The sequence below is a fragment of the Rhincodon typus genome, chromosome 31 (assembly GCF_021869965.1).
Source record: "Rhincodon typus isolate 14 chromosome 31, sRhiTyp1.1, whole genome shotgun sequence".
NCBI classification, from domain to species: Eukaryota; Metazoa; Chordata; class Chondrichthyes; order Orectolobiformes; family Rhincodontidae; genus Rhincodon; species Rhincodon typus.
The window spans coordinates 7,932,890-7,959,369 of record NC_063362.1 but is presented as its reverse complement, the minus strand read 5'-3'; the positions used below and the strand labels follow the sequence as shown (position 1 = coordinate 7,959,369).

The 26,480-nt window shown below is 44.2% G+C and overlaps 1 protein-coding gene across 1 annotated transcript in view; it reads left to right on the top strand.

The window, feature by feature from the left end:
* Nucleotides 1–26,480, top strand: part of noc2l (NOC2-like nucleolar associated transcriptional repressor) — a 205,333-nt gene that overhangs the window by 1,622 nt on the left and 177,231 nt on the right. The window contains exons 2-5 of the mRNA XM_048615064.1: nucleotides 6,693–6,866; nucleotides 13,552–13,732; nucleotides 14,371–14,484; nucleotides 20,181–20,301. Of these exons, the coding sequence (XP_048471021.1) occupies nucleotides 6,693–6,866; nucleotides 13,552–13,732; nucleotides 14,371–14,484; nucleotides 20,181–20,301 (590 nt within the window). The remainder of the gene's footprint in view (nucleotides 1–6,692; nucleotides 6,867–13,551; nucleotides 13,733–14,370; nucleotides 14,485–20,180; nucleotides 20,302–26,480) is intronic.

Sequence of the window (26,480 nt, the reverse complement as noted above, 5' to 3'; positions counted from 1 at the left end):
ATGTGCATTTCGTTAACAAATGTTGATCAAGTGGGACACATGGCGGTGGGAGAAGGCTTTGGTTTTATTAATTCTCAGGGTATGAATGTTGCTGGCTAGCCCACCATTTATTGTCCATCCCATGTTTTACTGGAGAAGGTGGTGGTGAGTCTGTGTGCTGTAGGTAGACCCATAATGCCATTAATGAGGGAATTCCAGGATTTTGCCCTGGTGACAGTGAAGGAACAGCAAGTCAGGATGGTGAGTGGCTCAGAGGGGAACTTGAAGGTGGTGGTGTTCCCATGTATCTGCTGCCCTTGTCCTTCTAGATGGAAGTGGTCGTGGGTTTGGAAGGTGCTGAGGATCTTTGGTGAATGTCTGCAGTGCATCTTGTAGATAGTACACACTGCTGCTACCGAGCATCGGTGGTAGAGGGAGTGGATGCTTGTGGATGTGGTGCTAATCAAGTGAGCAGCTTTGTCCTGAATGGTGTCAAGCTTCTTGAGTGTTGTTGGGTCTCAGTCATCCAGACAAGTGGGGAGCATTCCATCACACTCCTGACTTGTGCCTTGTCAACAGTGGGCAGGCTTGGGAGGTGCATTGTTTGGTGCAGGATTCCTTGCCTGCGACTTGGTCTTTTAGTCACTATTTATGTGCCAGAGTCTGCTTCAGATTATGGTCAATAGTAACCCACAGGATGCTGATACTGGGGGATTCAGTGATGGGAACACCATTATGGTAGTTTCATTCTCGCTTGTTGAAGATAGTCATTGCCTGCCACTAGTGAGGTGGGAATGTTACTTACCACTTGTCAGTTCAAACTTAAACATTATCTGGGTAATACGGCATGTGGACAGGGACTGTATCAGTATCTGAGGATTGATAAATAGTACTGAACATTGTGCAATCATCAGCAAACCTCCTTTTTGATGGAGGGAAGGTCATTGGTGAAGCAGAGAAGATAGTTAGGCTGCGGGCATTACCCCTAGGAGCTCCTGCAGAGATATCCAGGAGTGGAGGTAAGTGACCTCCGACAGCTACAGACTTCTTCCTTCGTGTCAGGCATGGCTCCAACCAGCAGAGAGTGTTCCCCTGATTCCCAATCACTCTTGTTTTACGAGGTCTCCTTGATGCTGCACTCACTCAAATGCAGTCTTAATGTCAAAGGCTGTCACCTCACCCTAGAATTCATCTTTGTCCACGTTTGAACCAAGGCTATAATGAGGTCAGTTCAACGACTGGTATGAAACTCAGTGAATAGGTTGTTGATAAGCTATTGATCCCTTCCCTCACTTTATTGATGATTGAGAGTAGACCAATGGGATATTAATTGGGTTGGATTTGTCCTGATTTTAATGTACAGGACATACCTGGGCAATTTTCCATATTGTCAGTGTTGTAACTGTATGGGGAACAGCTTGGCCAGAGGTGTGGCAATTTCTGGGGCGCAAGTCTTCAGTACCCTTGCCTGTATGTTGTCAGGGCCCATAGCCTTTGCATTTTCCAATGCCTTGAGCCATTTCTTAAAATTTTTTTTTCTCTATTCATTTGTGGGATGTGGGCTTCGGTGGCTGGCCAGTATTTATTGCCCATCCCTAGTTGCCCTTGAGAAGGTGGTGGTGAGCTGCCTTCTTGAACTGCTGCAGTCCTCCTGCTGTGGGTTGACTGACAATGCTATTGGGGGGGAATTCCAGGATTTTGACCCTGTGATAGTGAAGGAACGGTGATATATTTCCAAGTCAGGATGGTAAGTGACTTGGAGGTGGCGGGGTTTCCATATGTCTAATGCCCTTGTCCTTCTAGATGGAAGTGGTCGTGGGTTTGGAAGGTGCTATCTGAGGATTGGTGGTGAATTTCTGCATTGCATCTTGTAGATAGTAGCTGCAGTGTATACTGAGCGTTGGTGGTGGAGGGAGTGGATGCTTGTGGATGTAGTGCCAATCAAGCGGGCTGCTTTGTCCTGGATGGTGTCAAGCTCCTTCAGTGTTGTTGAGGCTGCACTCATCCAGGCAAGTGGGGAGTATTCCATCACACTCTTGACTTGTGCCTTGTAGATGGTGGACAGGCTTTGAGGAGTCAGGAGATGAGTTACTCGCTTTTGGCTTGCTCTTGTAGTCACTCTGTTAATGTGGTGAGTCCAATTGAGTTTCTGGTCAATTATAACACCCAGGATGTTGATAGTGGAGGATTCAGTGATGGTAACACCATTGAATGTCAAGAGATGGTGGTTAGATTATGTCCTATTGGTGATGGTCATAGCCTGGCATTTGTGTGGCGCAAATGTCACTTGCCACTTGTCAGCCCAAGCCTGGATATTCTCCAGATCTTGTTGCATTTGAACATGGACTGCTTCAGTATCTGAGGAGTCACAAATGGTGCTGAACGTTGTGCAATCATCGGCGAACATCCCCACTTCTGACTTTATGATGGAGGGAAGGTCATTGATGAAGCAGCTGAAGATGGTTGGGCCTAGGACACTACCCTGAGGAACTCCTGCAGAGATGTCCTGGTGTTGAGATGATTGAAATCACGTGGAGTGAATCAAATTGGCTGAAGACTGGTATCTGTAATGCTGGGGAAGTCTAGAGGAAGCTAAGATGGATCATCCACTTGCCACTTCTGGCTGAAGATTGTTGCAAATGTTTCAGCCTTTTCTTTTGCACTAATGTGTTGAGGTCCCCCATCACTGAGGATGGGAATATCTGTGGAGCTGCCTCCTTCAGTGAGTGTTTAATTGTCCACCAACTTTCATGGTTTGATACAGCAGGGCTGCAGAGCTTAGATCTGATCTACTGGTTGTGGGATTCCTTAGCCCTGTCTATCACTTGTTGCTATGATGTTTGGCGTGCTAGTAGTCCTGTTTGGTAGCTTCACCAGGTTGGAACCTCACTTTTTTTAGCTATGCCTGGTGCTGTTATGCCCTCCTGCACTCTGTATTGAACGAGGGTTGATTTGCTTGCTTGATGGTAATGAGATTGTGCTGGAGTACAATTCTGGTGCTGTTGATGGTCTACAGCACCTCATGGATGCCCAGTGTTGAGTCGCCAGATCTGTTCAAAGTCTGTCCCATTTAGCCCAGTGACAGTGCCACACAACACGATGGAGGGTATTCTCATTATGAATGATAGGACTTTGTCTTTACAAGTTCAGTGCTGTAAAGGGCCTGCCCTCTTACCGATACTGTCTTGGACAGATGCATGTGCAGCCATCAGATTGGTCAGGATGAGATCAATTATTTTTTCCCTCTTGTTCATTCCCTCACCAGCTGCCAGAGAACCAATCTGACAGCTGTGTCTTTTGGGACTCAACCAGCTTTATCAGTAACTTTATTTTATTCATTCATTCACTCACGCAATAAGGGTGTTGCTGGATAGGCAATTGTTAAGACTCAACCGCATTGTTATTTGGTTTGGAGTCATGGGCAGGTAAGGATGTCAATTTCCTACCCTAAAGGACATTAGCTAACCAGATGGATTTTTCCAAAAACTGGCAATGGATTCCTGGTCATCATTAGACTCAATTCCAGATTTTCATTGAAATCACATTCCACCATGTATGATGCTGGGATTTGACCCCAGATTCCCAGAACATTACCTGGGTCTCTGGATTAACAGTCCAGCGATAATATCACTAGGCCTCCCCTAATCATGCTGCTGAGCCACTCTTGGTGATGGGCATCGAGATCCCCCACCTACATTCTGCCCTCTTGACACTCTCAGTGCTTCCTCCAAATGATGTTCAACATGGAGTACTGATACATCAGCCAAGATAGGATGGTACTTGGCACTCGGCAGGAGGTTCCTTGCCCGTATTTGACCTGAAGTCATAAAACTTCATGGGGTTTGAAGTCACTCTGTCCTGACTGTATACCACAGTGTCACCACCTCTACTGGCAAACGACACGAGGGAATTCCATTCGTGTTCGTGAGTGATGTCAATCACACAGACAGTTGATCCATTTAATTGAGATATATTGAAAGAACCCGACATTAAATCTGAGACTAACAGATGGACAGTTACCCGAGGCTGGAATCAAACCTGTGTCCCTGGTGCTGTGAGGCAGCAGTGCTAACCACTGAGCCACCGCATGGCAAGATTACTGAATTATTTTGATTTTAAAATCTTTGCATTTGTGTAGCGCCCATTGTGATCACCAGACAGCCCAAAGCACTCTGAAGCCCAGTGAACTACTTCTTGAAGTGTAGTCGCTGTCATAATGTAGGAAAAGGGGACAAAGCCCCACAAGCCTATGCACTGATGATCGCATCTTCTTCTGTGATGTTGGCGAAGGACTAAATATTGACCAGATTGTCAGGGATAAGCCCCTGCTCTTCTTTATAATATTACACCCGTTTGAACGGCAGACCCTTCTTCTGAGAGCTGGCATTTCTGACAGCACAGCACCCCCTCAGTACTGCGCTGGAGTGTCAGCCTGTATTTTATGTTCCAGCCCTTGCAGTGGGAAATTTTGAACCCACAGCCTTCTGATTCTAAGGCTCCATCTGTGGGCCATTAATGACGGAATAGATCTTTAAAGGATTTGCTTGTGATTTAATGTTTTTGAGACCGGAACTGCGAATTATACAGTTCACAGTGGATTATTATCTGTTAACAGCGCCTAATAAAGTGGGGGCAAACAATAAGTATATTTTCGTTAAACAAAAACAGGAATTGCGGAGAAACTCAGCAAGTCTGGCAGCATCTGTGGTGCGAAAGCAGAGATAAGGTGACCCTTCTTTCGAACCTCCGGACTCGAAACATTAACTTTGCTTCCCTCTCCACAGATGCTGCCAGACCTGCTGAGTTTTTCGAGCACTTTCTGTTTTTGTTTCAGAATTCCAGCATCCTCAGTTTTTTTTTGTTTTATTTTAATATATTTTCACTTTCCTTGAGGTTGTATGATGAGATGTCACAGTGGAATTGTGACTCATCCTCAAGCAGTTGCTGAAGAGTCATAGAGTTGTATGACACAGAAGCAGACTTTCCGGTCCAAATCATCCATGCCGACCACACGTCCTAAATGAACCTAGGCCCATTTGGCCGATATACCTGTAAACCCTTCCTATTCATATGCCCATCCAAATGCCTTTAAATGTTGTAATTGTACCAGCCTCCAATCCACCACTTCCATACACACACCACCCTTTACATGAAAAAGTTGCCCCTCAAGTCCCTTTTAAATCTTTCCCCTCTCACCTTAAACCTGCGTCCTCTAATTTTGGATTGTCCTGCTCTGGGAGAGAAAGGGTGGATGGCACAGTCTAACCTGTGCCTCCTCATGATTTTATAAACCTCTATAAGGTCACCTGTCAGCCTCCGACACTCCAGGGAAAATAGCCCCAGCCTATTCAGCCTCTCCCTCTGGCTCAAACCCTCTAATCCTGGCAACATCCTCGTAAATCTTTACTGCACTCTTTCAAGTTTACTGACATCTTTCCAAAGCAGGGAGAGCAGAATTAAATGCAGTATTCCAAAAGTGGCCGAAGCAATGTACTGTACAGCCACAACGTTACATTCCAACTTCTGTGCTGAGTGCGCTGACCAATAAAGACAAGTGTACCAAATGCCTTCTTTACCACCCTGTCTACCTGCGACACCACTTTCAAGGAACTACGAACCTGTACTCCAAGATCTCTGTTTGGCAACACTCCCAAGACATTACCATTAAGTGTATAAGTCATACCCTGATTTGCCTTTCCAAAATGCAGCACCTCACATTTATCTAATTTAAACTCCATCTGATTAAGGTCCTGTTGTACGATGATGGAGTTTTAGTCACAAAATGACCTTTTAAAATTTTTTGGTTTCTTGCTGAACCGGATTGCCTGCTACAAGGGTGAACAGTATCAGGCACCAACTTTAATTCTGCTGTTAATTCCGGAGAGCTAAAATGCTTCTGTTGCAATTTTTATCTTGTTACAAGCAGCACATGTGAATTCTTTCCTCTTTGTTTGTAGGGATGGGTGGGTGAGGTTTTAGAGGCAGGGCCCAGAGAAGTGCCAGAAAAAGTGGGAGTTCAGAAACAGAGGCACTCAGGACACCGTTAACATTGGGGTATTGAGTGAATACGCGGTCGTTACGTTTATTACCTCCGTTATCCTTCCAAACCCACGTCCACTTCCATCTAGAAAGACCAGGGCAGCAGGTACATGGCCGCTGTTGATGTAGTGCCTTTACAATAGTGTTAAGCCTCTTTGGGTGGCACATTGGAAATCGTTATTCCCAGAGTTGTCACAAAAGTTGCAGGTTTTAAATACACACGGAATTCCTTGTGTTCAAGACCCAGGTTGACAGAAGGAACAGGTTTCTGTACTTAACAAGAACTATTATTAATTACAAATAAATAGATTTTCAGATACAGGCTCCCATTCCAGTCCACAGTCAAAAAATACAGAAAATGAAAAGATTGTCTTTACACCCACACTATTGTACAGACCAGTATCTATTTATTTTGATTCTATCAAACAAAATTTGACAGTGAAGTGCAAAAGGAGATGGAAGGACAGGTGACTGAAGGTGTGGTCGAAGAGGTTCGATTTTTAAGGAGTGCTCAAGGGATGGAAGGGAGATGTAGAGAAGTTTACAAAAGGAATTCTAAAAGAGAGGGGCCCGGGGAGCTGAAAGCATAGTCCCTGGTGGTTGGGCAGAATGGCACAAATAGATTCCTTGTTCTTTCTTTTACTCATTAACTTTAAACACTTTGTGTGTTGCAGAAAACTTGCCCAACTGAGTGTTGAAGAGTTTTTAACCTCCACGTTTGACACAGATAGTAACAGCAGTTTGGAGGACGATGACTCTGCAGTCACCCACGTGAAGAAAGGCGGCAAACGAGAAATCCAGGTCGGAAAGAGAAAGGAAGAACCAGAATTGGAACGGCAGGGAAAAAAGTAAGATCTCTTGTGACCAATGGCAATTAAGTTTTGAACAGGTGAACATTTTAGGCATTTCTTTGGCATTTGAAGCATTCAGGTGCCTGCTCAGTGAAGTAAAATACAAAGTGCAGTAATGAGCTGCAGTCTGTTTTGTACAGCAGTAGAGATATATTTGTTTCACATCGTTACAACACAGCAGGAGGCCATTTGGCCCACTGTGACTGCACTGTTCTCCAAATGCTGCATATACATGACCTCTGCCTTCTCCTCAATAATCCTGCTTGTCTTTTCGTACAATCATCAAGTTCCCTTTTGAATGTCACAATCAAACCTTCCCCAACCACAGTGGAGGCACGGTGGTTCAGTGGTTAGCACTGCTCCCTCACAGCGCCAGGGACCCAGGTTCGAATCCACCCTCAGGCGACTGTGTCGAGTTTGCACATTCTCCCCGTGTCTGTGTGGGTTTCCTCCGGGTGCTCCGGTTTCGTCCCACAGTCCAAAGATATGTGGGTTAGGTGGATTAGCCATGCTAAATTGCCCATAGTGTCCAGGGATGTGTAGATTAGGTGGGTTATAGGGGGATGGGGATGGGGATGGGTCTGAGTGGGATGCTCTTAGGGTCGCTGTGGGTTTATTGGGCCGAAGGGCCTGTTTCCACACTGTAGGGATTCTATGATTCAAACTACGCTAGTGAGTATTAAGACTAGACTAATGGAGATCTTCTTAACTCATGTTCAAACATACCTTAAAATTTTGCATTTCCTTTCATGTTGCTAACTCATTTCCATTTCAATGTCTCTAGTGGCTGGTGTTCATTAATGAATGATTATTCTTCAGAATAGCAACAGAGTCGGAGATTATACTGCGCTACGTTGATTTCCAATTAAGCACAAACTTTGTATTCTTGATCTCTTAAATCTGCCCTGTCCCAGGATTCATAGGAACCAGGAGTAGGAGGAGGCCATTCAGCCCCTCGAGCCTGCTCCAACATTGAATACGATCTCATCTCAGCCTCAGCTCCCCTTTCCTGCTCACTCCCCATGACCTTTTAGCCATTACTAATTAAAAATCTGTCTATTTGCTCCTTAAATTTACTCAGTGTCCTGGGGTCCACTGCATTCTGGGTAACAAATTCCACAGAATTTCTCCTTCTCTCTGTTTTATGTCTCCCCCACTCATCCTAAAACTCTGACCTTTCGTTCTAGATTGCCCCACAGGGGCTTCTCGAATAAGCTGCTAGATGAATGACTTGCTCCCAGATTTGTGTTCCTCTATGGTTGAGATGTAGAAGGCGGAGCATTCCTTTCCTCCCTGTCTTCCCCCTTTCCTTGCAAAGATTTGTATCTCCCACAGGCACGTCGTCTTCTGGGGCTGGGAACTCGCGATGCATTGGATTTTTAAAAAATTGATTCACGGGATGAGGGCAGCATTTATTGCCCATCCCTAATTGGCCAGAGGCCAGTTAAGAGTCAGCCACATTGCTGTGGGTCTGGAGTCACCAGACCAGGTAAGGATGGCCGTTTCTTTCCCTAAAGGATATTAGTGAATCAGATGGGTTTTTCTGACAATCGACAACGGTCATCATTAGATTCTTAATTCCAGATTTTCATTGAATTCAGATTGCACCATCTGCCGTGATGGGATTTGAACCCGGGTCCCCAGAACTTTGCCAGGATTGATAATACCACTAGGCTATTGGCTCCCTGCTAATTTTTAATGACCGGGTATGGAAAGCCCCTGTTGCTTTGGTGAAATCTCGTGGTTGTGTCCATTGTAGGTGCGTAGATGCTGACCACCTTTTTGACTGCTGAGAGTGACCACGTGCTCTTGTCCTGGTCGTGTTCTGAAGGGAAATGGAGCTGGGAGTGGCTGAGGTTGCAATGATGCTACAGCTCTGGTGGCTAATTTGTCAGTAGTGCCCCATTAGTTTGACAGTCAATGGAGTGGAGGGTGGTCGCTGGCAGGTTTATGGGACAAGTTGGTGTACAGACCTCGAGTGGATTCTTTCTTTCTTTCTTTCTTTCTTTCTTCCTGTCTCTGTTCACTCATGGGATGTGGGTGTCACTGCCAGGTTGCTCTCGAAAGTGGTGATGATCTGCCTTCTTGAACCACTGCAGTTTTTGTGCTTAGGGAGGTTAATTCTGGGATTTTGACCCAGTGACACTGAAGGAACGGCCATATATTTCCAAGTCAGGATGGTGAGTGGATCGGAGGGGAGCTTGCAGGTGGTGGTGTTCCCAAGTATCTGCTGCCCTTGGCTTTCTAGTCCAGGGTTTGCTAGATTTCTGGTCGGGAATAGGTAACTTCTGATGGCTGACTTTAATTTTGATAATGTTTAATGTTTATATGGGCCTGAGAGAGGGAGGGGCTGTTAGCTAATTTTTCTGATCCATATTTCTGTACCATTCACTAACTGGGTGAGGCTAGGAGTGTGTATTGTGTACGTTTGGTGTAAAAGATCCCACAGAAGTATTCGAAAGAAATGCTGGGAGATCTACTGGTGTCCAGAGCTACTAATCATCCCTCAATCAGCATTGCTGAAACAGATTATATCTGGCCATTGTCGCGTTGCTATTTTTGGGATCTCCCTGTATTGGCTTCTGTGTTTCCCTGCAAGGAATGGGAGCAATTCTTCAATATAACAGCAGACTCTGGGACAGGCTATGGTTGGGAATGGTGCTCTGTAAATGCAAGGTCTTTACCCTTTGATTGAATGGCAAGTTGGTTTATGGAATAATGTTGCAATAGATTTCAAAACTGTGCAAAATTTATACAGCGAGCTGCTAGAAATAGACTCATCTTAACAAGAGACACCCCACAAAAGATCAGTTTTGTGCTCCACTTTGACAATGGTGTGCAGACATTACACAAAGTGCCACTAGACTTAATTTGGCCAGCTATTGAGACGCTACTGACTCCTTTCAAATGAACAAAAGTTGTATTTTCAGAAGGCGCAGTACATGGGAAAGGCAGTGTACTACTGGGATGCTGTTCTCTTTCTAATTTCCATATGCAGAATTTCACAACATTGCAATTTCTTTTTTTTTTAAAAAAATGTTCATTTTAAAGTTCCCCGTGTAATCCAGGTGCAGTGTCAACATATCCATCTTTGTAACCTTAGCTTTTTTTAATTCATTCACGGGATGAGGGTGTTGCTGGCTAGGCCAGCATTTATTGTCCATCCCTAATTGCCCAGAGGACAGTTGAGTCGACCACATTGCAGTGGGTCTGGAGTCACATGTAGGCCAGACCAGGTAAAGACAGCAGGTAAAGGATGTTAGTGAACCAGATGGGTTTTTCCTGGCAATCAGCAATGGATTCACGGTCATCAAAACACGATCGTCATTAGATTCTTAATTCCACATATTTTATTGAATTCAAATTGCACCATCTGCTGTGGCAGGATTCGAACCCGGGTCCCCAGAACATTATCCTCTGGATTAACAGTCCAGCGATAATATCACAAGGCCGTCGCCTCCCTGTTTGACAGGGTTAGAAGATACACAGACAATTGCCGTGTTTTTTAAACATTATTATGTTAATGAACACGGCCATAGTCTGAGCATTTGCCATCATCACAGCTGCACTCAGAGCAAGAGTTCTTACTTGGAAATACCGCTGAAGAGTTGGGGAACATCCTGCTTTGTAAACATTTCATGTAAGTTCTGTGGAAATATTAGAAGATTGGCTACAACAGTGACCCTGTCACCCAGAGGCCCAGGGATAGAGGTTCAAATCACACCATGGCAGCTTGGAAAATTCAAAGCAAATGAACAAATCCTGAGATAATAAACCTAGTCTCAGTCATGTCAAATGTGAAACCCATCGTGGATCGTCATAAAAACCCATCTGGTTCACTATTATTCTTTAGGGATCGAAATCTGCCTCTTTACTTGGTCTGGCCGATATGTGACTCCTGACCCACGTGGTTGACACTCAACTGCTCTCTACAATTGGCCAGGCAAGACACTCCGTTCAAGGACAATTAAGGATGGACAACAAATGCTGGCCTTGCCAGTGGCACCCACAACCCAGGAAAGAATAAAGAAAAGAAAGTTCTTTTTTAATTCTTGAGAAGATGTGGTAGATTATTGCTGCATCTCAACATCTTTTATATGTTGAATTTACCATTTTCATTTCGATTCAGTTGAAATTGAAACTCTTGTCTCTCTCGGTTAATCCTATTCCAGTACCTTGGAATCATCATCCATCTTAGCTTCTGCAATATCTCCTCTCTTCAATGTCTTTAGGCTGTTTCTATTCCATGTTTTCATCACAACAGTGTAATTCCTCCCTTTAAATCTTTGTGTCTTGTCTGTTTGCCTTGGGTTTTTCCGTTATAATGTCTAATCTGGTCTGATCCTAGGATTTGGGTGCAACGTGTAACCAGTACCTCAGAGATTGACTTGTGTTGGGAGGCTGACTTTCTGAGTAATTTCTGTTCCTGAAAGAAAGATTTGATTTATTATTGTCACTGTACTGAGATACAGTGAAAAGTATAGCTTTGAGTGCTGATCAGACAAATTGTACCTTGCGTAAGTACATCAGGATAATAGAACAGATTGCAGATTATGGTGTTACAGCTGCAGAGATAGATCAACTCTAATTTGAGAGGTCCATTCATAAGTCTGATAGCCATGAGGAAGAAGCTGTTCTTGAATCTGCTGGCATGTGTTTTCAAACTTCTGTGTCTTCTGCCCAATGGAAGAGACTACAACCAGGGTGGGAGGGGTCTTTGATTGAGAACGGTGCTTTAAGGTGCGGGGGGAATTCTGTCTCTAGGCTGTTTGGGACAGTGTATATTTCATCAAGTGTGCTCTACCCTTCCCCATGGGTGGTGTATAAAGAGCTGTCAGGATAGCAGAAGTAAATTCCCATGGCAGGTATTAGGGACAACACCTCACCGTTAGATATTCTAGGTCCAGGGAGCAGTAACTTACCAGGGTTGCACCAAGACGTGTTGATCAGGAGGCAAACCCCTCTGCTGTTTGTCTTGCCCGAGGACGTTTTGCGATCCATCCGATAGATTGAGAAACCCTCCGGCCGTCAGGCACCGATGGGGCCTGTGTGGACAATTCATAGAATCACAGAATTCCTACGTTGCAGAAGCTGGCCTTCTGGCCCATTGAGTCCACACCAACCCTCTGAAGAGCATCCTGATTTCCCCTATCCTATTCCTGTAGGCCTGCATTTCCCTGGACGGTACGGTGCAATTTAGCACGGCCCATCCACCTAAGCTGCACATCCTTGGACTGTGGGAGGAAACCGGGCACCTGGAGGAAACCCCCACAGACACAGGGAGAATGTGCCAACTCAACACCGATAGTTGCCCAAGCGTGGAATTGAACCCGGGTCCCTGGCACTGTGAGGCAGCAGTGCTAACCACTGAGCCACCGTGCCTCCCCAGTTCTTTAACTTTCTGTGCAGATTAACAGGTATAAGTGGACAAAATGGGGCACCTCTTGATCTATAAATTAGTTTGCTCCAGTAGTTCACAAACTGGGCTCAGCCAAGACTTGCAGGGGTTGATTGGGGGTGAGCCTACGAAATAATGTGCAGTTTAATAGTTCTGAGGGGTACTTCCGTTGCGGGGTATGCTGACTGGCCGCCTCATCTTGGTAGGTCGCGGATCCAGATGGATGCACTCTGCAGTGAGATGCCTCCACACCCATCTCTTTGTCTCACCACCTGTAAGTAAATAGCTGTTTTCTGAAACCCATTGTTAAAACATTTTCTCCAGCCAGGCGGCTGTCTCAGATATGGTATAAGCATCTTGGTGGAGGTGAGGGTTTGGGTGTGAGATCTTCTCTCTATGTATAGACGTATCCTTCAGTTCCAAGTGTTACAGCATGGGGAGAGCAAGCCAGACATAATCACTTTCCCTATCCCCATAATTGCAACACAGTAAAATCAAAGCATTCAATGACCCTCAAAATTGCCCAATGGCTCCTAACCAAATATTTATTAATAGCCGATGGCAGACACCAAGATTATAGCTTAAAGCTCAACAATTCATTATTAGTGTAAATTTCGCAGAGCAAAACCAAGCAACAAGGTAACCTAATTAATGTCTGAAGACATCTGTCAACGCAAACAGCTTCCAATACTCTTTGAATACTTGATCCGACCAGGACAAATGCTCCTCACCAAGTCACAGGTGAGACCATACTTGTGGTGATGAGGAAATCTCATCCAGTTGCTTTTCAGCTCTTTGTTTGCGTTACCCCATAGCGGGGAAGAGGCCCTTCAGCCCATCAAGCCTGTTCTTTTCTATCTAGGTGGAAGACCGCAGGGCAGCACTGTCATTAGAGAGGGACAATGGAGGTGGTTTAACCTGAGGGTCACCACACTTAGGGCGAGGGGAGAGGTTGAGAAGGAGAGTCCTTCATAGTAACCTCAGCCAGTGAGAGAATTGAACCCACCCTGTTGGCATTCACTGTATATTGCAAAACAGCTGTCCAACCGTCTGAGGTAGCCAACTTCCAACTCTCCTAATCCCTTTTCGTTTAACAAATTCTAAACTTTTTTTGTGACTTGGTGAGACGCTGTCTGATTGATCCCTCGCTGTCCTTGTTTCGCGTGGGCCTGAAGTGGTGCCTTTGACCTCACACTGCGAGTTGTTTTGCAGAACAAAGCCGACCTTCCTTCTTTCTCCAAAATGATGAAGGTTAAAAGGGGTTGTTTCTTTTTCTCTCGTCAGGAAGGCAAAGCGAAAAGGCTCCGTCCAAGAACACAAAGAGCAGCTCTCGCGCTTAAAGGAGAAGGACCCAGAGTTTTTCGAGTTCCTGGAGAAAAACGACCAGAAGTTGCTGAATTTTGATGACACCGACAGTTCGGAAGATGAAGAAAATGCGCTGCACACACTGCCAGAGGAACTCGAGGTGACCTTCTCCTTGCCTTCAAACCTCTGGTTCAAGCAAGGCTTTGAGTTCGGGTTAGGATCTGACCGAAAGCACCCCCAACAGAAAGCGTGTGCGTGCTTGAATGGAACCAACACTTACAATGCAGCAAAAAGAGTGATCTGACTTCCATCAGTGTTGTTCCTAATGACAAATTGCCCAGGGTTGAAGTTATTTTGGGCAGAAACCAGTGTTCCCTTTGTAAATCGATTTTTATATAATTCCTGCAGCATGGAAGCAGGCCGTTCGGCCCATCGAGTCCACACCAACCCTCCGAAAAGCATCCCACCCAGACCCAATCCCCTACCCTTTCCCTGTAACCCTACATTTCCCATGTCTAATCCATCTAGCCTGCACATCCTTGGACACTATGGGCAATTTAGCACGGCCGATCCACCCTAACCTGCACAAGTGGGAGGAAACCGGAGCACCCGGAGGAAACCCATGCAGACATAGGGAGAAGGTGCAAATTCCAGTCCCTTTTAAGATCTTAAAACCTACTGAGGAAGGGAGCACTGCACTGTTAAAGTCTTTGACAAATAGGAAGGAATGTGAAAAGTCTTAATTTAAAAAAAATGAAATTGTTTGTGTTTTCTCGCTTTTTTTTTTCAACATAAAAGTTGGCCAGCGATGATGATGATGATGATGAAGAGCAGCCGACAAAACGGAGCAAAGCAGGGGACTTAATAACAGTGACTGCCCGTATGGTAGAGAATTGGAAAGCTGCAGCGGAGGTCAGTCCATCTTAAACTTATGAGCATGTACTACATTTTTTTCTTTAAAACAAAATTGAGGTTTTGTTGCTGGCAAATGCACTTTATGTGGAGTTGTTTCTTGCTGTTTATTTTCTGCATGAATTAGATGTAATCCAATATCTGCTATGAATTTTACGGCTTAAAAACAACTGGTTTTGAGAGTATTTTGAGTGCTGAATAATGTTGTGTGCGAATGTACATTATTATTGCCAGGAAGCTACTTGATAAATGTAAATCCTATTGGAATGTGGCCTTGGGGACAAGTCTGTTTGATGTGGTGTTCAGCTTCAAATTGTACTGTAAAATATCCTGACTTAAGTGCCTAATAAAATTGAGCTCCATAGTTCCTGCAGAAGATTGAGTCACTCTTCATTTAATCTGATCGCTGGCTATAATACCAAGTTTTAACTGGGGAGTTGGTTCTATCAGTTATTTACACTTCCGACCTTGCTGACTCATTTGGGAACTGCTCTGTTAGTTATTTGTTCTTGGATGGTCAGTGTCGCTGGCCGGGCCAGCATTTATTCCATGCTCCCAATTACCCTTAGGTAATTGTGAATGACTGAAGTCCACGTGGTGTATGTTTCATCATATGTACAGGTCTAACTGCAATGAGTCCTCCAAATACTGATATTTGTTCCTATTTGCTTTCCATTGAAACTTTTCATTTTTACTGCGTTGTAGACACACACATTCTAGTGACACCTCAGTGATAGAGTCCCTACAGTGTGGAAACAGGCCATTTGGCCCAACAAGTCCACACCGCCCCTCCGAAAAGCATCCCACCCAGACCCATTCCCCTACCCCTGCATTTCCCATGCCTAACCCATATAACCTAAACATCCCTGAACACTATGGGCAATTTAGCACGGCCAATCCACCCTAACCTGCACATCTTTGGACTGTGGGAGAAAACCGGAGCATCCGGAGGAAACCCACGCAGACACGGGGAGAATGTGCAAACTCCACACAGACAGTTGCCTGAGGCTAGAATTGAACCTCTCCCAGAGTTTCTCTTCCCTTAGTTTTCCTGAAAAACCATGTGATGGTGGCATTATTATATAATCTGCTGATGCCTCATCTCTCTGCAGTGGCTGTCATTGAGTTAGTGTGGCACCAGGAGTTTGTTCCTGCTCTCTATAGAGTAACCCAATTAGTCTCATTTCCCCTGTTATGGGATTGTATGCTTAGTTCCCTCCTGTAACCAACAAATGTCTTTTTCCAAATCATTGCTCGTTTCTGCTCCTGCCATCCCCAGCACGGGGTGTGTGTGCGTGTGTATGTGTGTGTTGCCGTATTCAAATGTTATTGCATTCCCTCAGCCGTGCATCTTTTGCCTAAAGCCTTACAACTGTGTCCAGTTTAAACCTGTGCTGTCAGCTAATGGAAAGAAAGAACTTTTTTGTCTATCGTACAGAAGTATAGAAAATAGGAGCAGGAGTAGGCCATTCGGCTGTTTTGACCGTGCTCCACCATTCACTATGATCATGACTGATCATCCAACGCAGTCCCATATTCCTGCACTCTTCCCCATACCTTTTGATGCATTTAGTATTATAAACCATATCTAACTTATTCTTAAAAGCAATCAATATTTTGGCCTCAACTGCTTCCTGCAGCAGTGAATTCCAAAGGCTCATGACACTCTGGGCGAAGAAATTTCTTCTCATCTTAGTCCTAAATGGTCCACCAATGGGCCTGTGAACCCCCTGGTTCTGGACTCCCCAGTCGTCAGGAACATCCTTCCTACATTTACCTCGTCTAGTCCTGTTAGAATTTTGTAGGTTTGTGTGAGATAATACCCCCCACTTCTCATTCTAAACTGCGGTGGATATAGTTCTAACTGATGAGTCTCTCCATGTGTCCACCTTGCCAACCCAGGAATCAGCCTGCTAAACCTTTGTTGCACTCCCTCAATGGCCAGAACATCCATCCTCCAATAAGGAGAGCACAACTGCACACAGTACTCCAGGTGTGGTCTCACTAAGATCGCTGTACAGTTGCACCAAGACATCCCTGCTCCTGTGCTCAAAGCCTGTCACTATGAAGGCCAACATACTGTTTGACTTCTTCACTGGCATGTGACTGTGTGTACAAATGAAAAGTATCTAAATTGTTCTTAATTTTATACACCTTAATCAAACCTCCCCTCAAACTTCAATAAAATTGAAATACTGTGGGTGCTGAAAATCTGAAATAAAAACAGAAAATACTGGAGAATCTCGGCAGGTCTGGCATCATCTGTGGAGAGATATTTTAAGTCTCTAGTACCACTCTTCTTTGGAACAGAATTTTGAAGTTCTGAAGATGGGTTGTATTGAACTCAACATTAGCTATCTTTTTTGTTTCTTTCTCCAAAGCTGAGTTTCTGGGAGACTTTTTTGTTTGGTTTCTGTCATCAAGCTCCTTTGCTACAGTTTAAACAGCCCTAGCTTCTCCAACCTGACCCTTTAACTAAAATCCCAAAGTGAAATTCCCTGGCTGTCATTGTGACATTTCAGCTTTGCATCTCTGGATCGTTTTGTCTAGCTAACCAGACCATTAACATTACAAACACTGCAGTCTTCCACAGATGGGATGGCTCAGTGGTTAGCACTGCTGCCTCACAGTGCCAGGGACCCAGGTTCAATTCCACCCTCTGGCGACTGTCAGTGTGTGCAGAGTTTGCACATTCTCTCCGTGTCTATTTGGGTTTCCTCCATGTTCTTCAGTTTCCTCCCACAGTCCAAAGATGTGCAGGTTAGGGTGGATTAGCCATGCTAAATTTCCCCATAGTATCCAGGGATGTGCAGGCTAGGCGGGTTAGCCATGGGAAATGCAGAGTTACAGGGACAGGGTAGCAGGTTGGGTCTGGCAAAGCTGCTCTTCGGAGGGCCGGTGTGGACTCAATGACCCGAATGGCCTGCATCCACACTGTTGGGATTCTGTGAGTGTGATGTGGTTAAGGGTGAGCAGCTATTCTTGGCACTGTGTGAAATAAAATCCTGGAATATTTTCACACACACATTAGAGTTTACCTTACACTGATTGTGGTCGAAGTGCGTTTTACCAATAATGTTTCTCACTGCTAATTGTATCTAATGTCCACCATTGTGTACCGCGAGCAAGCTATAAACCAGTTGGAGCAGAGGGGAAAAGGCAGTGAGAGTTCTGGTGTTCGTAATTCTTAACAAAAGATGTGCAGGTTAGGGTGGATTGGCCATGGTAAATTGTCCATAGTGTCCAGGGATGTGCAGGTGAGGTGGGTTAGCCATGGGAAATGCAGGGTTACAGGGATAGGGTAGGAGTTTGGGTCTGGGTGAGATGCTCTTTGGAGGGTCGGTGTGGACTCGATGTGCCAAATGGCCTGATTCTGTAGGGATTCTGTGATTTCCCCCTAATGCGATTTAGTACTGGATTGGAAAGTTTGTAACAAGCATTGAACATTTTATGCAAGCCTAGTACAAAGTTGAAGAGCCAGTCGGTGCTATCGCCACTAAAACCTGTACCCCACCTCCCAGTAAGAGCAAGATGCCTCGTGGAAAGGAGAGTCTGTATTTTGTGGAAATATTGCCATCACCTTGTCGAGGCAATAAGGTTGATTCATCTCCGAAAACAACAACATACTGGAGATCACAGCGGGTCAGACAGCATCTGTGGAGAGAGAGCAAGCGAATGTTTCGAGTGTAGATGACTCTTCATCTGAGCCGAAGCTGAATCTCTGATGAAGAGTCATGTAGACTCGAAACGTGAGCTTGCTGTCTCTCCACAGATGCTGTCTGACCTGCTGTGATCTCCAGCATTTGTTGTTTTCAGTTCAGATTCTGGCATCTACAGTAATTTGTTCCTACACTGATTTACCTGTAGCTGTCGATTTTTGCCTGTGAGGTGGGCACTCCATAGTCTGTAACATCACTTCTGATCAGTAGCATGTCAGCTGAAGATAGCCTGACACGGAGCGCAGTAACTGAAGAAAAATAAAGTTTGTCAGTGCATTGTCTCATCCAGCCCCTGCGGATGTTTAGTTGAGTTGTAAATGGTTTGGAATCTGAAACAAAGTGCCATAACTGGATTGCAAACTTTTTTTTTATATAAATAACATTGTTCCAAACTGACTGAGTGTTTCAAATAGAAGAACAAAGCGTTCTTGAAGCGCCACTGTTAACACAGAATTAACTGTAAATAGCAAAATGTGACCTGAACTAGACCCATGTGGATCCGAGTTTGATTCCTTTTATATTTTTTCCTCACTAATTACTTCTGGACTTTGACATGAGGTGCACTTTTATGGAGGCTGGGTGTATCTCAGCAAAGAGACACCTCTTTAGATATAAGTTGAGTGGGTTTGATTTATTGGTCTTCGCTTTTGTAAATAGTCATGCAGCTGAGCTTCGCTTCTTCTTTGGTGATTGGAACTTTCCAAATACCTTTCCCAAAGGAGTCACTGCATAGCTGTCAGGATTGAAAAGCCCACAGTTGTCTGCCCTTTTAACTCCCGTCCTCGCGCTGTGGGATGGGTTATTGAGGGAAGATACAGCTTTCCTGCTGTTAACTGAGTGAGATCTGTTAACGCATGGCAGACCAGAAATGGAACCTGGAACCTTTCTACAATATACTGCAGCCTAGGGAGGCACTGGCCTAATGGTATTATTGCTGAACCGATAATCCAGAGGCCCAAGTAATGGTCTGGGGGCTCGGGTTCAAATCCCAACACGGCAGATAGTGGAATGTGATTTCAATAAAAACCTGGGATTAAGAGTCGAATGATGACCATGAAACCATTGCCAATTGTTGGAAAGACCCATCTGGTTCACTGATGTCCTTTAGGGAAGGAAACTGCCATCCTTACCTGGTCTGGCCTACATGTGACTCCAGACCCACAGCAATGTGGTTGACTCCTAACTGCCCTCTGGGTAATTAATGCCTAGGCAGCATTGCCCTCATCCTATGAATATTAAAAAAAAAATGGGGTATTGACGAATTGGAGGAGCTTTTTTAATTGAGGAAGCAATGTGGTTGACTCTTAGCTGCCTTCTGGCAATTACATGCTGACCTAGCCAGCAATGCCCTCATCCAGTGAATGAATAATATTTTAAAGTGCTTTTAAAGTTTGCCATGGAAAAATTAAGCTTTAATTGAAGGTTTGTTTGTTGCATCTTCTCAAGGCCATGAAAGGGACATCAGTAGCTCAGGCTCTTGTTGGCATGTGTTTATCTCTGCCTGTAACACCAAACTAGGATTGGATACACGCGTCGCCCAAAACTGTAGCTTTACCTGTTGATGTCAAGTGAAATGGTCATTTTACATAAGAATCAAAAACTGTGGAAGCTGAAAATCTGAAACAGAAATTTGATCTTAGTAGGATAATAGGTCGGTATAGCATCATGGGCCGAAGGGCCTGTACTGTGCTGTTCTGTGTTCTATGAAACCGAAGTTGCTGGAGAAACTCAGCAGGTCTGGCATCATCCGTGGAGAGAGAAACAGAGTTAACGTTTCGAGTCCAGTGACCCTTCTGCAGTTTTTGACCTGGAACGTTAACTCTGCTTTCTCTCCCCAGATGCTGCCAGACGTGCTGAGTTTCTCCAGCATTTCTGGTTTGTGATCGTTTTACATCCTTAGCTGCCGTATAACCACCGATACTGGGGTCTTGTGCATTTCTATGTTTTGAAGATGCCCTGAATCTCTCCAATTTGCAGGACAAGTTGACCTTCAGGCTGTTGCATGACATCGTGATGGCGTTTAAAGCTGCTGTTTCCACCACGAAAGGAGGAGATGCTGGTGGGGAACCCGGCAAATACAAAGTTGAAGACAGTTTGGGTGAGTCTGTCAACTGCAGTTAAAATATTGAGAATCAGAATAATGTATCCCATTAACTGAGCAAATATTTACACTGAAAATCTGAGCGAGTGGATGTTAGATTAAGGGTTTTCTGCAAATGAGCATAGCTTTATTAATTGCTTGCAAATGATTTTGGAGTTCTAAATTAATTTAGAGCTTTATTGACTGAACCGATGAATGTGTGCAGGGGCTTGAAAGCTAAAATGATGGGTACGGCTGGATTGGGAATGCAAATACCCATCCATTTTTATTGCAGTGGTAAGTGCGGACTACAGCGGCCTTTCTCCAGATGATGTGTGTTTTGCCTCCAGATGATATCTTTACCCGATGCAGCAATGCTTATGTTATCCCTTGAATCGGAAGAAATAGATGTGGATCACACAATATTGAAGAAACAAACAGAACGGTTTATTACACCTTATTATTTATAGACAAACGCTTGATACACAAACACTGTTTGGGCTAGTATTAGACTATTCAGTTAAAAAGTATCATGTCATGTTTCAAGTGGCCTGATTTTAAGATGGAGTGTGAGATCCCTATCCCCTGAGGTCACATGGTACCATACAATGTTACTATCATGAGCATGTTTCTTAAAGATGTAATAACTGAGAGGTCATGCTGGAACTGTACAGAACTTTGGATAGGCCACAACCAGAGTACTGTGTGCAGTTCTGGTCACCACACTATAGGACAGATATGGTTACACTAGAGAGGATGCAGAGGAGATTCACCAGAATGTTGTTAAAACAAAGAACCATGGATGCTGGAGATCTGACACACAAACAGCAATTGCTGGAGAATGTCAGCAGATACGGCAGCAATTTTGGGAAGAAAGCAGAGTTAGCCTTTCAAGTCCGGTGACTCTTCAATAGAATGTTGCCAGAGACAGAGCATTTCAGCAATGAAGAGAGGCTGGATAAGCTCAGGTTGTTTTCTTTGGAGAAGAGAAGGTTGAGGGGGGATCTGATGTAGGTGTGTAAGATTGAGGGTTATGGACAGGGCAGACAGAAAGCAGCTGTTCCCATTTCTTTGGGTTGATAACAAGGGGGCATGATTTTAAATTGAAAGGCAGGAGGGTTTACAAGGTATTGGAGGTAAAGCCTTTTTGCCCAGAGGGTGATGGGGGGGTCTGGAATGCACTGCCAGGGAGGGTAGTTGAGGCAGGAAACCTCATAACCTTTAAAAAGTACTTGGATGAGTGCTCAATGTGATATAACACTGAAGGCAATGGGTCTGATACAGGAAATGATCTGTAGTGGTATATTTTTGGCAGTACAGACTTGATGGGCCAAAAGGGCTCTTCTGTACTGTATAGTTCTATGATTCTATGGGACAGAACACAAACAATTAGTCACTTCAATGTATTTTCTTTTATCAAGTAACTCTCTGCTATTTTAAAAGAGGTGTTAGAAGCTTAAAATGAAGTTTGGCCCTTAATTAAAATAATGGAAGGAACATTCTGTCCTTTAAGGACAATAGTGCTGTCCTTACCAGTGACATTAGCATCTAGTTCTAATAAAAACCCCAAGGGGATGCTGTGTCGTGAGCTTGTTTATTTTGTATTGGCTGCTTTTTCAATTGTAATTTTGCCCTGAGTTGCTTACTGTACATGTATATCCCATATGTATATTTCTCCCACTCCTGTTCTCCTTTAAAATTGGATTGTGCTGGGAATCTAGCCCCATATGTACCATAGAACTTAACATTCTCATAAATCTGCTTCAGTGTGCCTGGCCTGCCTTATTTTTAAAGTGACTAATGTATGCAATAAGTAATGCCACAGCTTTGAGACCATCAATTATTTCCGAACTGTTCCAACAGCATTTGGCTTCTGGCAATGTTCTGAAATCACACGCGTCGAAGGTCTAATCTACTCATTCTGTTTTAGAGACCGAGTTCGGATGTGCATCGTGCTGCACTTCTAGGAAAAACACCAGATACTGTAATCGTTGTCTAATAGTGAAAATATTAGTGAAGCATCAAAGTGGATTGGATTCAGAGAGTCGCAGCTTATTCTAAGCAAACTGGCCCTGCTCCACTTTTCCATTCATGTACTTGTAGCACTGATGAAAGTGGGGGAAAACTTCAGTTGTGCCATTATACCCTCTGCCCTGAATCCCAGAATACTAAATGCTGTATTAACAGCTCTTGTCCTGCCACCTTTGATTTACAAATACACCCAGATTCCTCTGCTGCTGTACACCCTTGGAATAGTGCACTTTATTTTACACCATCTCTCCACATGCCTTGTGCTAAAGTGTGTCACCTCGCACTTAGAGTCGCAGAGTCATACAGCGTGGAAATGGACCCTTCGGTCCAACCAGTCCATGCTGACCATAATCCCAAACTAAACTAGTCCCACCTGCCTGCGCTTGGCCCATATCCTTCCAAACGTTTCTTATTCATACACTTATCCAAATGTCTTTTAAATGTTATAACTATACCCACATCCACTACTTCTCTGGAAGTTCATTCCACGTGCAAACCATTCTGTGTGAAAAGCATTGTCCCTTGTATTTTTAAAAATCTTTCTCCTCTCACCTTAAAAATATGTCACCTAGTCTTGAAATCCCTAATTCCAGGGAAAAGACACCTGCCATTCACCCTATCTGTGTCCCTCATGATTTTTTTCAACCTCTGTAAGGTCATCACTCAACATCCTACTCCAGTGAAAAAAAGGCCCAGTCGATCCAGCCTCTTCCTTATCTCAAACCCTCCATTCCCAGTAACATTCTGGTAAATCTTTTCTGAACCCACTCCAGTTTAATATCTTTCCTGTGACAGGACAATCAGAACTGCACACAGTATTCCAGAAGATGCTTGACCAACATCCCATACAACCTCAACATGATGTCCCAACTCCTAACTTAATCTGCCACCTATCCTCCCGCTTTACCAATGTGTCAATGTCCTTTTGAAGTTCTACACTGTCATCTCACAGTTTACAATTCTCCAGAATTTTGTGTTATCCACAACTTTGGAATTGTTCCCTGCGCACTAATATCTAGATCATTGATATATACCTGGAAAAGCAAGGGTCCCAAGATTGACCCCTGGGGAAATTCCACTACAAGTATTTCAGCCCCAAAAAAATTCATTAACCATTAACCTGTTTCCTGTTGCTCAGCCAATTTTGTATCAGTATTGCTACTGTCCTGTTTATTCCACTATCTGTAATGTTTCTTACTAATTTGTGAATATTTCCAGAAGGAAGATTTATAAAATCATGAGGGGCATGGATAGGGTGAATAGCCAATGTCTTTTCCCCAGGATAGGGGAGACCAAAACTAGAGGGCATAGGTTTAAGTGAGAGGGGAAAGATTTAAAAGGGATCTAAGAGGCAACCTATTCACAGAGGGTGATGTGTGTATGGAATGAGCTGCCAGAGGGAGGGGTGGAGGCTGGTACAATTACAATATTTAAAAGGCATCTGGATGGGTACATGAATAGGAAGGGTTTAGAGGGATAGGGGCCAAATGCTGACAAATGGGACTAGATTAATTTAGGATATCTGTTCAGCATGGACGATTTGGACCAAAGGGCCTATTTCTGTGCAGTATGACTCTATAAGTCTATTGTAAACCTTCTGAAAATCTGTGTACACTATGGCAACAGCCTTGTCGTCACCCGTCCTCTCTGTTACCTCTTCAAAAAAAAACCCGTTAGTTGGATGCAATTTTCCCTCAAATCCACACTGACTCTTTCGAATATACCAACATTTTTCCATACAGTTACTAATATTATCCTGAATAATTGTATTTTTTTTTAAGTTTTCCACTACCAAAGTTAAACTGACTGGCCTGTAATTGATGGTCCATCTGTACAACCATTTTTTTTGAACAAGGACAGTGTTTGCAATTCTCCAGTTCTCTGGCCTCCTCTGAATCGAGGGAAGATTGAACAGTTGTTGTCTCTGCCTCTAATTTCCACACTCACTTCCTTTAGTATCGTTGGCATCCCATCCAATCTCAGTGCTTTGTTAACTTGAAGCACTAACAGTGTATCCAATGCCAGTGAAGCTCCGTGCAAGCTGGAGGAACAACACCTCATTTTCCACTTGGGGACCTTGCAGCCCCCCGGACTCAATATTGAGTTCAATAATTTTAGGGCCTAAACTCTCCCATGCCCCAGCCCCCACCCCACACACCAGGTCTTGTTACCACATAACCTGCCATTACACACCCCCTGTTGTTAGTCACTAACAGTCCCTATTAATGGCTATTCACTCTCCTAGTCAGATCGTTATCAACTGTTTTTTTTTGTCTGTCCAACTGTTCTTCTCTTTGGACTCTAACCCCATCTATTGTTTACACCTTACCCCCTCCCCCTGCATCTGCTGCATAAAAACCAACATTTTCCTCGATACCATCAGTTCTGAGGAAGGGTCACTGGGCCCGAAATGTAACTCTGATTTTTCTTCACAGATGTTGCCAGACCTGCTGAGCTTTTCCAGCAACTTCTGTTTTTGTTCCTGATTTACAGCATCCACAGTTCTTTTGGTTTTTTTTTGTGGACTAAGAGTGAGACCAACGTTAAATTTAAAATTTGAGAGGTGCATTCAGAAGTCTAATAACAGCAGGGAAAAAGCTGTTCTTGAACCCGTAGGCACATGTGTTTTGTATCTTCTGCCTGATGGAAGAGATTATAAATGGGGTGGGAGGGGTCTTTGATCTTGGCTGCCTCCCCAGGCAGCGAAAGATATAGATGGAGTCAATGGATGGGAGGCTGGTTTGTGTGATGGACTGGACTGTGATCACAACTCTCTGTAATTTCTTATGGTCCTGGGCAGAGCAGTTGCCATACCAAGCTGTGATGCATCTGGATTAGATGCTTTCTATGGTGCATCTACAAAAATCGGTAAGAGTTCTTGTGGACATGCCAAACTTCCTGAGCCTCCTGAGGAAGTAGAGGTGTTGTTCTGCCTTCTTGACCATTGCATCAATGTGGGTGGGCCTATCTGAAATCTTTAGTGGTATTTGTCCAAACATTTGACTTGTTTCTGCTGAGGAATGTGACTTTAGCATTGTGTCTCATGTCTGGTCCACAGTCTTGTCACTGGGTTCTCTGACTACATTGTCCCCTTGGACTGAGCATCGATCTGTTACAGAAACTCAACATTACACTTTAAGGGTTGCCTTTTGGCATTGCCATCCAGTGAAGGGGTACCGGGGCCTGTGAGATTCATAGTGTTACTGGAAGCCCCCGTGTCTATCTGGTATTTCATATTTGTTTGATAATCTTGTGTTGCTCTGTTCATTGTGATGGTTGTAAGCAAATTTTCTGCTTTAGGCTTGACATTGCCAACCTGCCATCAGGCGTAGGTTGAATTATTTGAATTGTAGCTCGATTTCTTCTTCGTGTCTCACATCTCTTGTGGCAATAGTCACCATGGTCTTTATCGCCTTCTTGTTTTCTTCCTCAAGAAACACTTGTGTCCAAAGTGGTTTTGTTTCTTGCAGTTAAAATGCTGTTTACCCCACAGTAGACATGTTTCGCTTGTTTGATCTGACCATCTCTGTCATATTTGCAGGATGACTTTATCTTTCCGCTGGCCTTTCTCTGGATGCTTATTGCTTTCCTCCAGATTATGTGTGCTTGAAAAGTCTGGGCTGCTTTTCAACCAGCTCGCCTGTTCTCCAGCATATGATCTGTAACCGCTGACTTACAAGCTCCTATGTGTTATTTTTAACATTGAGAGTCAGAGTATGTTAGCATTTGTGGTGCGAGAGTAGGATATCTTGTTCTTTTGATAACTCTATCCCTAATGAGATCATCTTTCAGGTCCCTGACTTTGCAGGATTCTGTGAGCTGTTAATTCAGTCATGTATCTAACACTTTTTCACCACATGCTCTAATGTTAAACAAATGCTGTTCATATGTAGCATTCAGAGATAGCAGGAACTGCAGATACTGGAGAATCTGAGATAACAAGGCGTAGAGCTGGACGAACCCAGCAGGCCAAGCAGCATCAGAGGAGCAGGAAGGCTGACGTTTCGGGCCTAGACCCTTCTTCAGAAGACCCTTCTTTCTGAAGGAGGGTCTAGGCCCGAAACGTCAGCCTTCCTGCTCCTCTGATGCTGCTTGGCCTGCTGTGTTCATCCAGCTCTACACCTTGTTATCTCATATGTAGCATTCAGTTTAGATTCAACGTGTTT